This window comes from Dermacentor variabilis, chromosome 1, assembly GCF_050947875.1.
Source record: "Dermacentor variabilis isolate Ectoservices chromosome 1, ASM5094787v1, whole genome shotgun sequence".
NCBI lineage: Eukaryota > Metazoa > Arthropoda > Arachnida > Ixodida > Ixodidae > Dermacentor > Dermacentor variabilis.
The window spans coordinates 235,632,387-235,649,389 of NC_134568.1; the positions used below are offsets into that span (position 1 = coordinate 235,632,387).

Here is a 17,003-nt window from a genome sequence, read left to right on the forward strand (position 1 = left end):
CAAATTCAAATTAAGCTTGTTGATATCGAAAAGAAGTTACAGAACATGGACCAAATGGAGAACAGGCTTGCCAAAGTGGAAAGCTGTGTTAAGACACTAGATGCGTACGTGGCTGCCTTAAGAAGACAAACTGAGGACTTGGATAACCGCTCTAGGCGAAATAATCTGATCATAAGAGGAGTAGAGGAGGAGGAAGAATCTGAAACAGAGGAGATTTTGTTGAAAAAGGTGAACGAGGAAATCTTTGGAGGTATACTAAAACAGAAACTAAACTCGATCAAACGAATATATAGGTTAGGAAAGAAAATCTCTGGTCAAAGTCGTCCAATTATTCTTAGACTTACGGACTTCAGGGATAAAATTTGAATTTTGAGCAACTGCAGCAAACTCAAAGGTACACAATTTAGCATTAATGAAGACTTCTCGAGGCGAGTCGTTGAAATCCGCAAGAAACTTTGGAAGTCATCAGAAGAAGAAAGAAGGAAGGGTGCCAAGGTTAAATGTGCTGTTCTGGAACATGACCCAGACATTCTGGTTATTACAGAAACATGGTTACACACGGACATATGGAATGCGGAAATAACAGCTTCCGGGTACCTAGTAATGAGAAAAGATTGAGAGAGAAGGGGTGGTGGTGTTGCCATTATGATTAAAAGCAACATTTCATTCACAATTTTGCCAGTTGAAAGTGATATTGAAGCAGTCTAGATTAAAACTAACTTAGGCAGTCACACAGTTTTCATAGGTGGTGTGTACCCCCCCCCCCCCCGGTTGCCCCATAGATGTGTTGTTTCAACTTAGGAACCTTATGGATTCGAATCTACACCAAGGTGATAACATTCTGACCCTATGGGAGTTTAACTTACCAGGGATTGAGTGGCTGTCCCATTCCCCTGGAACGGTAGAAGTCGCCAGTTGTGAACAGCTTCTAGAGCTTGCGTTTTGTTACGAGTTAACCAAGGTTGTAACGGATTACACACGAGTATGCGGAACAACATCCTCAATCCTTGATTTGGTTTTTGTATTGCGAGGCTTGATATCTTCTCTTGTTTGCTGTGAAGTTGCAGAGAGTCTATCTGGCCATAATATGGTTATGTTATCTTTAAACATTACTGTAGACATACCTAGTATTCACTCAAAGAAGTTCATTCTAGATTTTCAAGCTGCTGATGACGTCGGTACACTTGACTTAGAACAGTCCCTCAACCAGTTTTTAATACATTACTGTTCCGGAGCCAGTACAGTCCTACTGTGGAACACTTTTTCGAACATTGCACAACAGTGCATCGAATGTTTTGTGCCCAAGCGCCGCAAAATTGTCAGGAAGAAAACTCCTTGGATGGCGAGGGAAATTATACATATTAAAAGGAAACTGAAAAGGAAACGAAAAGCCCGTTCGCAAAACCCCACCTCACCAATATAAGGAAACCATTTCACAACTAAATAAACAGTTAAAACAACTAGTTCGGGAGAGCAAGGACAGGTTTTATAGCATCACACTTAAAAAATTTCTTGCAGAAGACCCCGGAAGATTTGGCCGCTACGTTAATCTTAAGGGTAAGCGACCACATGTAAATGCGAGCCAAAATAACGATAAACTGGTTGACAGCTTTAGTGATTTTTTCTCATCTGTTTTTACGCGAGATAACGGTACAGTTCCACACTTTGTAGATTCCTCCGATAGGGCCCCAATAGAGGATATAGTAATTAGTGAAGAAGGAATTCTTAACTTGCTCCTCAACATTAATATAAAGGAATCACCTGGACCAGATGAAATACCCAACGAATTCTTATACAGATATGCGGAGCGAGTTTCAAAATATCTTGCCATTATATTTCACTCATCTATTACTACCGGCTGTTTCCCCAGTCCTTGGAAGCATGCCAAAATCGTACCCATACACAAAGGCGGCGCTCAAAAGCAGATGTCAACAACTACCGGCCAATTACCCTTACCAGCGCATGTTCAAAACTACTCGAGCATATTGTATCAAAACATTTAATTAAATATCTCGATTACCATAACGTATTATACAGCCGTCAACATGGGTTCAGAAGGAAACTCTCCACGACAACTCAACTTATAGAAATTGTACATGACCTCTCCCAAACCACTAATTCGCGTGGCCAAACCGACATAGTGTACCTAGACTTTCCGAAGGCGTTTGATAAAGTTTCTCATCCTAAGTTATTAAACACAGATGCTATATTTAAAAATCTCGTAATCACAAAATGGTTTACGTCTTACCTTCATTGCAGAGAACCGTATGTTCAAATTGGAAACTGCCAGTCTGTAGAGTCCGGTAGAGTCCGGTGTACCTCAGGGTACGGTACTAGGACCACCCTTATTTCTCGTATTTATTAATGATATGCCTACTGACATCACTGTACCGTTGCGCTTGATTGCCGACGACTGTGTCATTTATAACCAAACTAAATCGAGACAAGACCAAGAACTTAACGCAAATCTAAAAAACAGTAAAAAATGTTGCGACGACTGGCAAGTGGCCATAAACCCGCAAAAATCAGCCTCTGTCTATTTCACGCAAAAAGCATACCCTTAGTTACTCATACTACATTGATGACAACAAACTTAAGAACGCTGAAAAACACAAATACTTGGGTTTAACTTTTACATCAGATTTACCCTGGAATACACACACAGAAAATGTGTGCATCAAATCGCTTAAAGCCCTGTGGTCTTTGAGGCGGAACCTCAATCGGGAAATCCCTGAAATTAAATGTCCTGCTTACAAAACTCTAGTTAGACCAATTATTGAATATGCTAAAATTGTTTGGGACCCACACACCACAACTAACTGTTCCAAACTTGACCGAATACAGACGCAAGCTGCCTGGTTTATATTTAATAAATATCGTCGCATCCATTCTCCAACAGTTATGTCAATTAGCTGATCTGCCACCACTTGAGCTCAGAACAAACTACAACAGATTAAAATTCCTCTTCGAAGTTATTCACAATGAAGTAGATATTAAACCAGATGATTATTTTGAGCTTCCTATGAATGCATCAACGAGGCATCGTCATAGTATGTACATTCCTCCTCCACTCGCCTGCAATGATTGCTTCAAGTTCAGTTTCTTTCTTAGGGCGATAAGAGAATGGAATTTGTTACCTGACTCTCTTGCAACCTTTATGTTTTTAACTGCCTTTTTGGAAAGTCTTCAAAGCAAAATTTTTTGTAATAACACGTAGTGAATTGCCCAATACGTATGCATTTATTTTTACACATGTGACTCTTATTGTGTCTATGACGACACGGTGCCAAATTATGAATGGTTTCTTTATTGTTTTCCCATGTATGTTGTATTTCATTCATCTTTTCCATTCTAAGACAAGCTTTGTGAGTTAAAGCTTGTAACTCGGTTGCATTCTATGTTTCTTTTTGTTGTTTTTATTCTCCACTCCTGTAATAGCCCCAAGAGGGCTGACAGTATAAATAAATGAATGAATAAATGAAAAACAACGTCCTTAAAGTGGATGAGTCTGATGACGGCATGGGCCAGCTACCCCTTTTGACATGCCCGACACCAACTCTTATAACGGCCGCATGCTCCACAGCACAACGCCATAGCCACTAAGCCACTGTAGTGAGTGCAATGGGTTCGGATTGACACATACTACTATGATGGGTGAAGTCTCAAGCTTTGAATGTGTGTGAGAAAGCTTGTGCTCTTGCAAGAGGATTTGATGCTTGCAGCACTGAAGCTTGCAACTCATGCACTGTACAGGCTGTTTTACATAATTTGTGCCAATCCCTATAAAAAGTGCTAGATTATAGGCACAGGAGACCAACATTGTTATTATTCAAAACTGCCTTCTTGCCCAAGTCACAGAAACTCTGCAATATGCTACCTAATTAAGATTTTCGTTACAGGGCACAAGTACGACATAAGTAGTTGCAGTAATCATTCACAAACATCAGATGCAACTGTCTGCAGCAAGTTATATCTTGAATGTAAGTGATGGTACCAAGCACTAGCACACTAGGAGTGAAACACTCAAGCATGTCATAATGAACAAAACGCACATGCTCAGCATAAATACCGTATTTACTTGAATCTAACGCACACCTTTTTACCGATAAAACAGGTCCAAAAATTGCATGCACGTTAGAATCAAGTACGACCCTAAATCCGTGTTACCATATCGCCATCGGTATTCGAAAGATTGCTGCCTCGTACGCATTTCTAGCCTAGCTGCCGTAGGTTCTTCCATTAGCATACCTCCGTGTTGTATGTGTAACCAGGCACTGGTGTAACCTAGTCTACCGCGTGTCTTCCCGTTTGCATCTATTCCATCAGCATGGAAGCGCCGACTGCGAAGACACGCCAAGTCCACCATAATGCCGCATTTAAAAGGAAAGTTATGTGCACGGAGACGGATGGAAATCAGGCTGCATCACAGGCGTTCGTAGTTCCCGAAACTTGCATGCGAGACTGGCGCAAACAGAAGGAGATTAGTTTTGCCAGCAAAGCAAGAAGGAAGGGTTTCAGTGGACCGAAGCAGGGCTGCTTCACCGAAATAGAAGAGCTGCTCGCAGAATACGTCCAAGAGCAGCGAGCGGCACAGCGGCCTGTGACAACCGTCTGCTCAAAGTACGGGTGAGATAGTTATCCCTACATAAAGGGCTAATGCGGAGCGACTTCAAAGCGAGCAAGTGCTGGCTATCAAATTTTATGAACAGAAAAGGCTTTTCTCTTCAAAGGCAGACTGGGATGTGCCAAAAATTGCCCGAAGAATATGAAGAGAAACTGCACGGTTTTCAGCGGTACGTTTTGAAGTTGCACGATAGAAACGGCTACCACTTCGGACAGATTGGAAATGCCGATCAGATGCTGCTCTACTTTGCCTGCCGATACAACCGTGGAAAAGGGGGTACAGCTAGTGCTCATTTTGTCTTCCAGCCACGAAAAAACTAGTCACCACAATGCTTTGTTGCACTGCGGAGAGGCACAAGCTGCCCCTGTATCTTATCTTCAGATGGAAGATGCTCCCAAAAGTGATCGTGTTTCCGAGTGCGTGATTGCGTGTGCAAATGAAAAAGGTTGGATGACAACGCACTTGGTTGCCAACTGGATTGATAACGTTTGGTGGAAGAGACCCGGCGGCAGTTTGGGTCTGCGTGGGATGCTTGTGCTCAATGCGTTCAGGTGCCACCTTCACCAGCGCATCACGGACAAGCTGGCTGCATGCAACACCAACCTTGTCGCGATACCCGGCGGCATGACATCACAGCTCCAGTTGCTCGATGTTTGCTTGAACAAGCCAGTGAAAGATAGAATTCGGGTGCTCTACACCGAATGGCTTGTCAGTGGCTGCCACGAAATCACGCCCGCCAATAAAATGAAGCGTGCCTCGCTGCAGGATATTGCTGGACGGGTGAAAGATGCATGGTGCACGATCCCGTCTGCCATGGTGAACAAGGCCTTTAAAATGTGCGAGATTTAGAATGTCATGTACGGTACCGAGGTTGAAATGCTTTGGTCTGTTGATAGTGATAAAGAGTTGTCTGATAGCAACGACGAGTGATATCTATTGCCCCACGCGACTCGTACCGGCGCAGTGAAAATCATGGCGGCAAGGTATGCCGCTTCCATTTGTGTTTTTATTCATCGCATCTTTAGTGTATTGGAAATAAATGGGTTTTTTCCAAATGAGAGAAAATAATATTTCTATATGAAAGCACGAGGTGCGCGGTATTGTACGCTTCTTTTTTTTTTTTGTCATGGAAAACGGGTGCGCGTTACAATCGAGGGTGCGTTAGTATCGAGTAAATATGGTAGGTTGCAAACCATGGCATTTGAAAGTAGGCCAAGTAGCTCACATCAGCAATATCGCCTTTCAGCATTCCAAGACACAATAAATAAGGCAATTTATTGGCCTCCATGCAGCTAAAAAAGTTCTTGACAGTGATTAAATTCAGGTTTTAAACTTTGAGTAAAATCGTTTTTCTCATTTCATCAGCTTTCTTTGGAGCATTTTTAAAAAAAGCTTAAGAGGTCACTTCTTGTAAATGACTGCATTGCATTTTTCTGACCTGGCTTTCAAACTTCTGAAATAAACAAAATTTGCTCAAATTCCTCAAAACAACTGCCAACAATATGCTGCATGGTCTCATATTATATGCACTGAACCAGCTTTTCTTTCCTTTTTGATGCAAGCTATACAATGCACCCCTAACAAACTACAGACATTGCCAACACGTCTCTAATCAATATAATGCATTATAGCCTAAGACACGCACGTAACCAAGGCCCCCCCCCCCCCCCCCCTATATTAAGATGCATATACCCGCCCCCCTCCCCGCCCACGTCACCACTTCTCACACATATTCCTAAAGCCCCGCCAAAGCAATGTTGAGACTTGACAGCTATTAGGCAGTCAACATTTTTCTGCCTTTTTCATTCCTTTTGGATGGCGGTAGTTATCGGCATCTCCTGGGATGTGAAGGCCAGTTTTCTCATCAATTCGGTGCCCGTGCGATTAACTCCAGATGCATTCAGTTGTCACCGTGTCTTAATTGGTCAAGCGCATCTTTGTTGCTTTGTTAGTTCAACCTTCTTCATTTAGACTGATTCAGGGACCAGGAAAGGGATTCAGTTCGTGGTCAGCTGGTCTGTACGCACGTGGAACAAGTTGGGGCCAGAAAAAATGCCAATTGCGTTTAACTTTTTTTTTTTTTAAACAATTTCCTCGAGTGACGGCTCGCCGCCACGCTGACAGATTTTCGGAACCTATACCTGTGATATGGGTTAGATAAGGTGGAAAATACAATAATGCGAGACAGCGTACATCATCAAACCCTGCAATAACCCTTAAACTCATAGGCAATATGACTGTCCCCCGTTAACTCGTCTGGTTTTTCACTAATTGTACAGCTCTTTTCGTGCAAAATTGCCAACTGGAAACAAGAGTCGCAAGTATTTGAGAAATTAAGCGATATACGAAGGGGAGAGATCCTTCCTGGGAGAGATTGCCTTGGCAACAGCCAAACAGAAAGGAAAAGTGACAATTAACAAATTTAACCGTTGTTTATGAAAATATTTGGATCAACATCTTTTTATTTAAAAAGTAAGTAGAGAAAACACCACCGGAAGTGGAGGACAATTCCGTGTGTTCTGAATGACGCGTCTACAGTTATCATTCACGACGCCTAACGTAGCCACTTCTCTGCTCTGCTTATGTAGGTGTTTTTCTAACGTTTCGCGGTGAGCACAGTACGTGTAGAATCGCAGCTTCCTGCGCCATACGCGGTTGTACATGACTGGCGGCCATGCATCGTTACGTAACTTCCCAAATAACAATACTGGTCAGTTGTGGCACTTGTTAGAGCAGTAAACCAGGGATCCAAAAGAACGGTTATTGTTCCGCAAATATACATTTCTGTATAATTCTTCCAGAGATAATTGAAAAAACACTACTGTAGTCGGATACAACTTATGTCTGCAATGAAGCACCGCCCACGCCCTCATAACTGCCAGCCACTGTTCTTCCGCGAGGCTGCAAATAATCATACTTCAAACTTTTTCTGTTACCCAAATAAGGAGTTAACTACAAAAATAATATTATTAGTGTGTAATTTTACACCTTTTCCCTCGCCTATTATAGTGGAATGGCAAATGCCTAATTCTTTATTGAACTGAAATAACATGCTTGCTTCGCTACAACTATTTGTTGTGAAGTTTCCCTTCAGTTGGCAGTGAAGTTTCATGAGTCAAACGAGCTAAGCAGTTAAACAAACTGCACCGCAGACTTTTGAAGAGCAATATGCTCAGACTTCATACATTTTTTCCATGTCTATTGCACACGTCATTGCTTCCGCAGATAAAAAGACTCTTCAAGAACAGCAGATGCTCCGGAGGTATCAAGTACGATGCCATTTTGAGAAGGCCACATGACAATGATTTTGTTTGCTTCTGTGATTGGCTGGCAGAGTAACAACTCCGCGCAGTCCGTGTGCCTTAGTTGCCAACTGCTATTTTTTTTAAGTTCGATTCTACTAAAGGAGTCTTGATTTTACACTTTCGCTTCTTTCCTGCACGAGTCCATTTGACGTGGTTCTTTGTTTGCCAAGTAAAGGAGAGGCGTATCGCACAGGCGTACCTGTAAAATACACCTTATTTCATTTCTCTTTTGTGAGTTCATGCGTTTTTATGGCAAATGGTGGGCATTATTCAAATTTGTACTAGCAAATGTACCCCCCCCCCCACTTCATTTGCACAGAAAAGTTACCTTGGGTTGGGCCCCCTCCCCTGAAAAAAAATATCCTGGGTACGTGCCTGGCCTAAGATGCTAATGAAGAAAAGATTAACTAAACAACTTTATGAGGTTGGCAGGAAAATGAAATATCATGCATGCTCACATTTTTCATAATACTTTTTGCTTTCAAGTTGAGCTATTTTTCAGATTGATATTCAAGTTATGCCATTGTACAATGTTCATTTATGCACAGAAAGCTTCTTGTCTGCTCCTCACCTTGCAATAAAACTGGACTAGCACAACTACTATGCAATTTAACAGTGATGTGGTAGATCATTTGATCCAAACACTTCTAAACTCTTCATACAATATCAAATAAAAATGGTTTTCCATTTTCAATTAGCCTTGGCACAAATTTTTGGAACTTATCAAGCTTTAAAGAACAGTCCCTCATTTAAAAATTTGGCACTGCAGAGATAGTATACAACTGCAGAATTACTGTACTGTGATGCAACTATAATGGCAGCTTTTCAGCACAAGGTCTTTTGCAAAAATAATTACAGAATATCCATTATGTATCATTTACATATGCAGACACTTGAACAGAAAGGCCTTGGAGGCTTGCATAACACCAATTTACGCCACCCGCCAGACCAGCACATTTGGAATTACTGGGACATACATGAGCTATGCTGCAAGAAAGAACATGGCTATAAAATGCATATTCTCAGCGACACTAACTGTTTTCACTGATGTCCAGGCTGTACAGGCAGCGGATCCCTGGCAGACAGGACTCGAGTACCAGCGCACCTTGAGTCTTCAGGTCGTTGCAACTCAGGTCAAGCCAAACCTCGGTGAGGATCTCATTACAAGCCAAACCAAGAAGCATGGCCCTATGATAAAAGCAAAATTTTTTAGCAACAAGCAGCTTACTGTTAAAACTGAAAGGGCAAGCAAGTAAGATGCCATAAAAGCAAGCACCTATCTCTTTTTTTTACCTCAGCGAGGATAGACCTAATGCTGCTAATGAAGATATTAGTGCAGTTTGTTATATACATGTATTCAGTTAATCTCAGAGATGATGGCAGGACATAAAATAATACTTCAACACGTAAAGAAAAAGTTTTGTAATACATTGTATGGGAGGACCCAAAACATGCCAGGCAACTGTCTTCCAAGTAATGGTAGAAAATCAAGGAAACAGTGTACGCAAACATTTACTCACTTGAGTGCCTCCATAGGCATACGGACATTTGCCATGTTGAGGTGACGTAGAGCGACAGTGCTTGAAAAGAATGTCTTGAATGATGGTGGAACAAGCACCTCTTTGCTCTTCTTTGAGCTGTACATATTCCGAGATAGGTTCAGTACCTCAAGCTTCTGAGTGCAGCCACGCAAGAGTGCACCAAATACCTGAAAAGAAAATCCCCACCTAATTTACAAGCCGATGCAGTCTTTCACACTCCATAATCAGTTAGCGTATAAAATATGTGACCACCATCACTACAAATGACCATCATAGTCATGTTACACACAAATATGCACAAAAAGATGTGCATAGTATCCAAGATAGTGTAAGGAAGAGAGCTGCTGACAAAGCTATACTCTTTCCTGACCACAAAACAACACATCTTGAGTGGGTGAAGGCATGATTTATGAATTACTAGCTATAATGAATAGCATAATATATGAAAACACAGCTTACCTACTAGTGCATGTAGCAAAATAAGCAGATAGAAAACTACACAAGGTTTTATCAAATTTACATTAACCCGCTGTGGTTGCTTAGTGGCTATGGTGTTGGGCTGCTAAGCACGAGGCCGTGGGATTGAATCCCGGTCACCGCGGCCACAATTCGATGGGGGCGAAATGCAAAACACCTGTGTACTTAGATTTAGGTGCACGTTAAAGAACCTCAGGCGGTCCAAATTTCTGGAGTCCCCCACTACGGCGTGCCTCATAATCAGATCGTGGTTTTGGCATATAAAACCTCATAATTTATTTTATTATGCGAAGCATATTACTAGAGCTCAACCCAGCTCCTCAGGCGCGGCGGTGTCGCCTTCAATACCACGTGACACCGTGACGTCACGACAGAGGAGAAACGGGGCTCCAACAAACGCCGTCGCTCGCGGCGTCGCCTTCAAGGCTGACCACGTGACACCATGACGTCACGACAGAGGAGAAACGGGGCTCCAACTCGCGCCGTCGCTCGCGGCGTCGCGGCGGTATATAAGCAGCTGCGCTTGTTTCTAGGTGGTTTTGGCTCAACTCTTGCAAGATGGGCTGGTTGGAATCGAACCAGGGTCTCCGGAGTGTGAGACGGAGACGCTACCACTGAGCCACGAGTACGATGCTTCAAAGCGGTACAAAAGCGCCTCTAGTGAATGCGGTGTTGCCTTAGAAACGAGCTGTTATAAGGCTCAGGCGTGCGTCGCTTGCTCAGGCGCACATTTCGTTGCCGCGCCGAACGCTGCGTTGCTCGACGCTCACCGCGTCCAATGCGGGGCGCGTAGTCGCTGCGCCGTAGCCCATTGTCTTACACCCCTTGGCGGGTCGACGGGAACGCCGTCACGTTCCACTCTTGAAGGCGAAGCAGAGTAACGCATGAGTTGTTTCTTCGTCTAGCCGAACCAAATATAGCCAAGCAACAGCAGTTCACCAGGCTAAACAGTGGTTCAACAACTAAAATAAAGGCAAGTATGCTTCGCATCCTGGGCTTAACCTTAGCTAAGCCACAGCCATTTTTTTTAAATAAAATTTACGTTCTCAAAGTTCACATAACAAAATGATAAACAGTTGGCAAAATTTGTGGCTATAATAGACTACAAAAAAACCTCAGTCAGGCAGCAATTGTACCTAGCTAAGAGCACAGCCTTAGTAAAAAGACACGGGACGGTGGTTGCATTGATGGTCTGTCAATGATTTGTTTAAATTGGAGTTAGACCTCTTTCCCCTTGCTGCTCAGAGTGCTCATGCTACATTTTGAACAGTTTGTGGATTGATTGGGCAAGGGCAACGAGTAGACCTCAGTGCAGTTTCCAGGAAATGTGTGGTGCTGGACACCTTTTTCGTAGTGGAACATCAAGGTGAGCGCCTGCTGCACCTCTCATTTACGGCACTCAACAAAATGTGGAAAGAGACTGGATAATATGTGTCAAATGTGTTTCACAAGTCCACAACAAGATATGCATTTTTGAGCTTGAAGTATACACCTAATTCAGTGCAATGCACAAGCCATCATGCTTACAAATGTGTGAAAGAAAGATCAAGATCGATTTTCAATTGAAGTTTGTATTGCCTCACTCGTGTCGGCGTCAGTGTTGTGGTACGAAAAAACTCATGCCGCATGAAAATGAAAACCGCTTGTCAGGCTGTGGATTCGAACCACCGACCTCCGGGTTGCGAGATCACCATGCTGGCTGATTCAGCCACTGTTGGTTCATCAGACGTGCTCCTTAAAGCGGGGTTTTCTATGCATGAAGAAGTAGACACAGTGCAAGGCACAAGCCAATCACAGGCGTCCTCTCCCTCCGGAGGAGGGAAAGGGTGTGATAGCGTGTTCACCCGCCTCGCGCCCGCCGTTTTCCGCCAGTTTGGGCCCAGTAGTCAGATGGGGAGGCCGCATTTGGTTCGTTCTGCCGAAGAGCAGGCTGCATTGAAGCAACAGCAGCAGGAGCGGGCCGCGCATCATGCGTGTAGCCAAAGAACATGTGGAGTTTGATGAACGCCACCTGGAACTCGCTCCGGAAAGGGCTCATCATCGACATGCCAACCTCGCTGTGAGGGAGCTTGAAGCCGAGGCGTTACGACAATGAAGAGCCCTGGATCCCGATCTTTGCTTGCACCCCTCTTCACAGTAGTGAAAGAGCGGTCCTTTTTTTATTATTATGTTTTTATTTTATTTTTTTTATGTGAAGCATGCTAGTAACATTAATGAGTTGAGTGCCATTTATTTGTGTGGCAAGGCTGCAATTGTGAAGTGCCAGTTTCCGATGTGAATATCCGATGTTCCAAGACAGACTGTCAGCAGCCTGTGGCTGCTGTCCCTACACAAACACACATTTACAAACGTCTAATATGTGACTGATGACATTTGCATTAAGAAGCCCAAAGTTGTAAGACTGTCCCGAAGTTGGTAAGACAGTCCCAACTTGACCCATTCGGGACTGCCAAATGCCCCAACGTGGATAACAATCAATAAATCTAATTTGCTTTTTATAAATCCTGACAGCTGGGTTGCACCTTGTCTTTTGTCTTCTGTTGTATTGTCATAAACATAAAGGCAGTTTCATTTTTCGTCATGGTGCTAGTTCTGTTGTAGGCCCTAACTGTTCACAGTACATCTATCGCTATTGGTAGCCATGTTATCAAGGCAACTACTGCACCCTTCTTGTTATAAAGCGAGGCATGGTAGGACAAAAAATATGTGCAACAAAGTTGCATGTACAGACTGTAGGCTACTGGCACTGACAGGGTCAGTTGTCACCAGCATTTTTTAGTGAAAAAGTAGTACACCACTGTGCTGTATGCACAGACATTACAAGCACGTGGTTGGAAAAAAAAAAGTGCCAAAAGGTAGCACGCTGCTTACAGTTTCCAGGGCACATTCAGTGCCAGACAAATCCAGGTGAACAAGAGAGTTTGGCTGAGCCAAATAGTTGTACAGGTTCTGAAACAAAAGAAGAGGAGGAGGGGGGGGTTCTCGTCTGACCACAGCAAATTGCAGCAGAACTGATAGTTGGGCGAGTTGGTACGAATTCATAGTAAAATATTTTTGCGCGCACAATTGACAAGGACACAGTGAAGGGGGACACACGAGCGCTTGTGTGTCCCCCTTCACTGTGTTCTTGTCAATTGTGCGTGCAAAAATATTTTACTATGAACACAGCGAATTGACTGTGTGAGTCAATTTATAGAAAACTCACATTTATGTCATCCTTGAAGACATTGTCACTGAGATTGAGGTATGTGAGGTTGGAGGGCATACAACGGTTCAAGGAAAGTGCATGAGCAAGTGTGTTTACACCCTTGGCAGTGATTCCTGTGTGGGCAAGGTTAAGGTAGCTCAGTCCCTTATGCAGCTTCCCAAGTGGTCCACAAAGCTGGCCCACTCCTGGAAGCAGAAATCCAACAAAGCAGGTTATAAAAGGTGATGCAAACAGAAAACACTAACACTAACCATATCTCAATAGGAATACAGTAAAACAGTTATGCGTGGCAGAATGATGAGTAGCAAAATCAGTAACAGAATCAGCAACAGAAGCAGCAACAGAAACAGGCACAGAAGCAGACACAGAAGCAATAAAAAACTGAATTCCACATTCAGTTACACGAGCACACACAATATACGTCATAGTAATTATGCCACAGAACCAAGGCATGTGATCGAGTTGTGTCACACTGAACTGGAATTGGGACACCTTTTAACATAGCATGATTATTGATAGTAATAAATTGCTCATTTAGAAATTCTGCACCGGATCATTAATAGCTTCAAGACAATTTAGCCCATAGCAAAGACAAACATGCAATTACAGCTCACAGTGAATCCCAGTCAAAACAATGTGTGAAATATAGGATATTCTTTTGTATTATAAATTCAAATATCAATGGAACAGAACTACTTGCTTTTACAAACATCAATTCTGTTGATTATGACAGCATATATATTCATAATAATTACCAACAACACAACAAATCATGCAAAGCCTTCTCAAATAATAAACAAGCCACAGCTGACTAAATCAGCCACGTAAGTGCAATGCGCAGCTATATAAGGTTGCAGGACATGCAAACATGCTTCAAGAGCACATACACATGCATAGATGTCAAATGCATGAATTTATTAACATTTATCTGAGCTGTGAAAAAAAATGCAGTTATGATAAGTGCTAGATGTTAAAAACATGCTTAAAAATGCACTTCAGAGCACTTAATTTCAGGCACACAAACAAGTAGGGATGTAATTCTTTTTAAATTATTGTAAGCTTTCTTCAGGGCACAAAAAGTACAAAAGATTAGCTTGTGGCAACACATTAGGTGTTCCTGAACACATTCTACAACTATTCAAAATAGCTTACCTCCTAAATCAAACATGTACAAATCTACAACACTGAACTTCAATTAGCAAACTGTGCACTACAAGAAATTATGTATAACTAAGAATGACTGTTAAGGCTAACTCACACTAGGTTGACCTGACACTGATTTATGTCTGCCGCCAGTCAGCAGAAATCACTGTTAAGTCGGCCTAGTGTGAGTGAGGTTTTAGCAACATACTCTCGACTGTTAGCAACATGTAGGCCACATTTGCCTACAATGTATCCATTTATTTTCTAAAGTTTGGTAGAACTTACACAAAACAACTAGAATAAATAATTTACCTCAGCACTATAGTCTGCCAAATTTTAAATATAGACAAGCATGTCAAGAGGTCAGCTTTTCTTGCACAACTGATCCTACACAAAATACATCAGTGACTTGGCATGCTGACATTTTGATCAAACCGATAACCGCACAACATGTCCGTTTCAAAGAATGTACAGGCTCGAAAAATATTTTTAAATATCATATGGGTGCCAGCTTTTAAACCATTTGATGCCTCATAATGGCATAGAACAAGAGGAAGATATTAAGTGCAGAATCAGGAGCATGTTCCTGTGTGAGAATTGCCTGCTAGGCTTTTATATATTTTTAATGTTTTCTCCAAGATGGTCATGGCTTATATAAGCTAATGCTGTGCTGCTGGCTTGTTCATACTGTAAAAGCTTGTTGATACGTTCCCATTATATACATTATACCGGCGCCAACGTTCGCAATCGAGAACACAAAAAATGACACAAAAGAGCTACACTAATTTTTTACCGGATCACACGTTCCCGAAAAACACGATCTTTCGGCACTAACGTTAAGCACGTCGCCAAACTGTGATCGTACGATACATTTTCCAGTTGCTAGATCCCATGTAAACAAACTAGTTCTCTCTAGGCAGACTCACTACTTCTCAGCCTGCCCTAGTAGATGTACAGGGTCATCCATTCTCGAGGTAAACAAGCGAGCGTGCAGCCGTGCTTTGCGTTGTGCCATGTGGAGCCACCAGAACTACTTGCACAGGTGTGTTGAGAGCCACAGGTAGTGCATATGGCACATTGTCTGCTACTCTGCCAGCATGTGCAAACTCTTGCCTTATACTTCTATCGTAGCTTTGCCTGCATCGCGGTGCATGAAGGACGGTCTATTGTATCACCCTGTGTTAAGCGCCATGTGCTTTATGGCATGCAGCACAACAAAATGCAGACATCGTAGACAAGCAGTCCGTGATTAAAAATTTTTAATAGAGGTGTTATTTGCTTCAATATTTATCAGCACACCTTATGCGTGAGAGATGTGCCTATGTGCTACTCATCTCAATTTTCCGAATGAACTCGTAAGAGATATCAGCATTGCTCAAACAAACTTTTCCATCATTAGCGCCATGTGTTGAACGAAAAAAAGCAATGAAGTTGATGAAGATTTGTTCTTACACACATCAGTGACGCATGTAGTGTCATTTTCACGTTTTGCTGCTGAGCACAGCTTAGCCATCCGGTTATTACGACGGGGTGGTTGCGTTGCTACAGTAGTGAAATAATGCACATTTACGGTTTGTGATTGTAAATAAATGGATTGCCTGAATAGGTAGAGTATACTAAGCCAAGGAAAACAGCATGAGAACTGAACATGCAAGGAAAAGGAGACAAAAACAACAAGTGCATGAAGTGATATGTGCCTCAGTTCCCCTGATGTTTGATGCGCTATAAAGCGGTCACGAAAAATGCCAAGTCCCTCATAAACGCACCACATGTAAAAAGAATGTATTCCAAGAGCAGTTCCTTACTGTTTTGTGAAGTTTGTTCTACAACAGCGTATAAAACTCAGCACTTCATGTATGGCAATACAAAAGACCTTCCTTCAACTCCACTTCCCCATCACGTAAGCAAATTTAAGACACCAGCATCAGAAGACGTTTCACATGTGCTGGCACAGTAGCAGATGACATGCTGTAGGCCTCGGCTCTCAACATGCATGTGCAAGCACTTTGTCCAGTAGCCACAACTGGCACTCCATGGAGCATGGCCGCATGCTCGTGTGTTTTCCATAAGAGTAAAGTACAACAGAACAGAAGTACAACAGAACTGATTCGCTCAACAAAATTAAATGCTAATAATCTCATAGATATTAGTTTACTGCACCCAATGAGAATGAGTCTAGTGCCATGCATTAGATGTGCTCTGTACTAGACAATAACTCAAGGATACGCTTAAAGTTACACTTCCAGCACCAAAAATTTGCAGGAATCTAAAGATTGTAACAAGCTACACAAAAATTACATTCTATTCTTCAGTACATAAGACATATACATGCAGTGAAGTACACAAGCTATACCGAAATAATTACAAGCATCAGTTTAGCAGGTGATATAAGCCTAACATTCTATCATACCATATTATCATGATAGTATCTGTAATGATACTATCATGTAATGATAGTATCTACCATACTATCATTACAACGTGTTTTTTGTCATGCTGTCATTTGCATATTGAAGAAAAGTTGCACTTTCACTAGAAGAGCGAAGTACAAGTATTAGACTATTACACGAAGTAAAACTTAAGTAAATACATGCAGTGTCACATGCCCAAAGATGCACACAACACAGTTCCCTCAACGACTATGAGCATTCGCAGTCACAACACTGACATAATGAGAAGCACTGGCAGCAGAGAGCATGCATGCT

At 42.3% G+C, this 17,003-nt stretch overlaps 1 protein-coding gene across 6 annotated transcripts in view; it reads right to left on the reverse strand.

The window, feature by feature from the left end:
* Window positions 1-17,003, reverse strand: part of LRR (capping protein regulator and myosin 1 linker 1 leucine rich repeat protein) — a 228,442-nt gene that overhangs the window by 136,986 nt on the left and 74,453 nt on the right. For all 6 annotated transcript variants that reach the window (XM_075671458.1, XM_075671446.1, XM_075671465.1 and 3 more), the window contains 4 exons: window positions 13,153-13,340; window positions 12,819-12,896; window positions 9,450-9,637; window positions 8,966-9,117 (listed from right to left, as the gene is read on the reverse strand). In XM_075671458.1, the coding sequence (XP_075527573.1) occupies window positions 8,966-9,117; window positions 9,450-9,637; window positions 12,819-12,896; window positions 13,153-13,340 (606 nt within the window). The remainder of the gene's footprint in view (window positions 1-8,965; window positions 9,118-9,449; window positions 9,638-12,818; window positions 12,897-13,152; window positions 13,341-17,003) is intronic.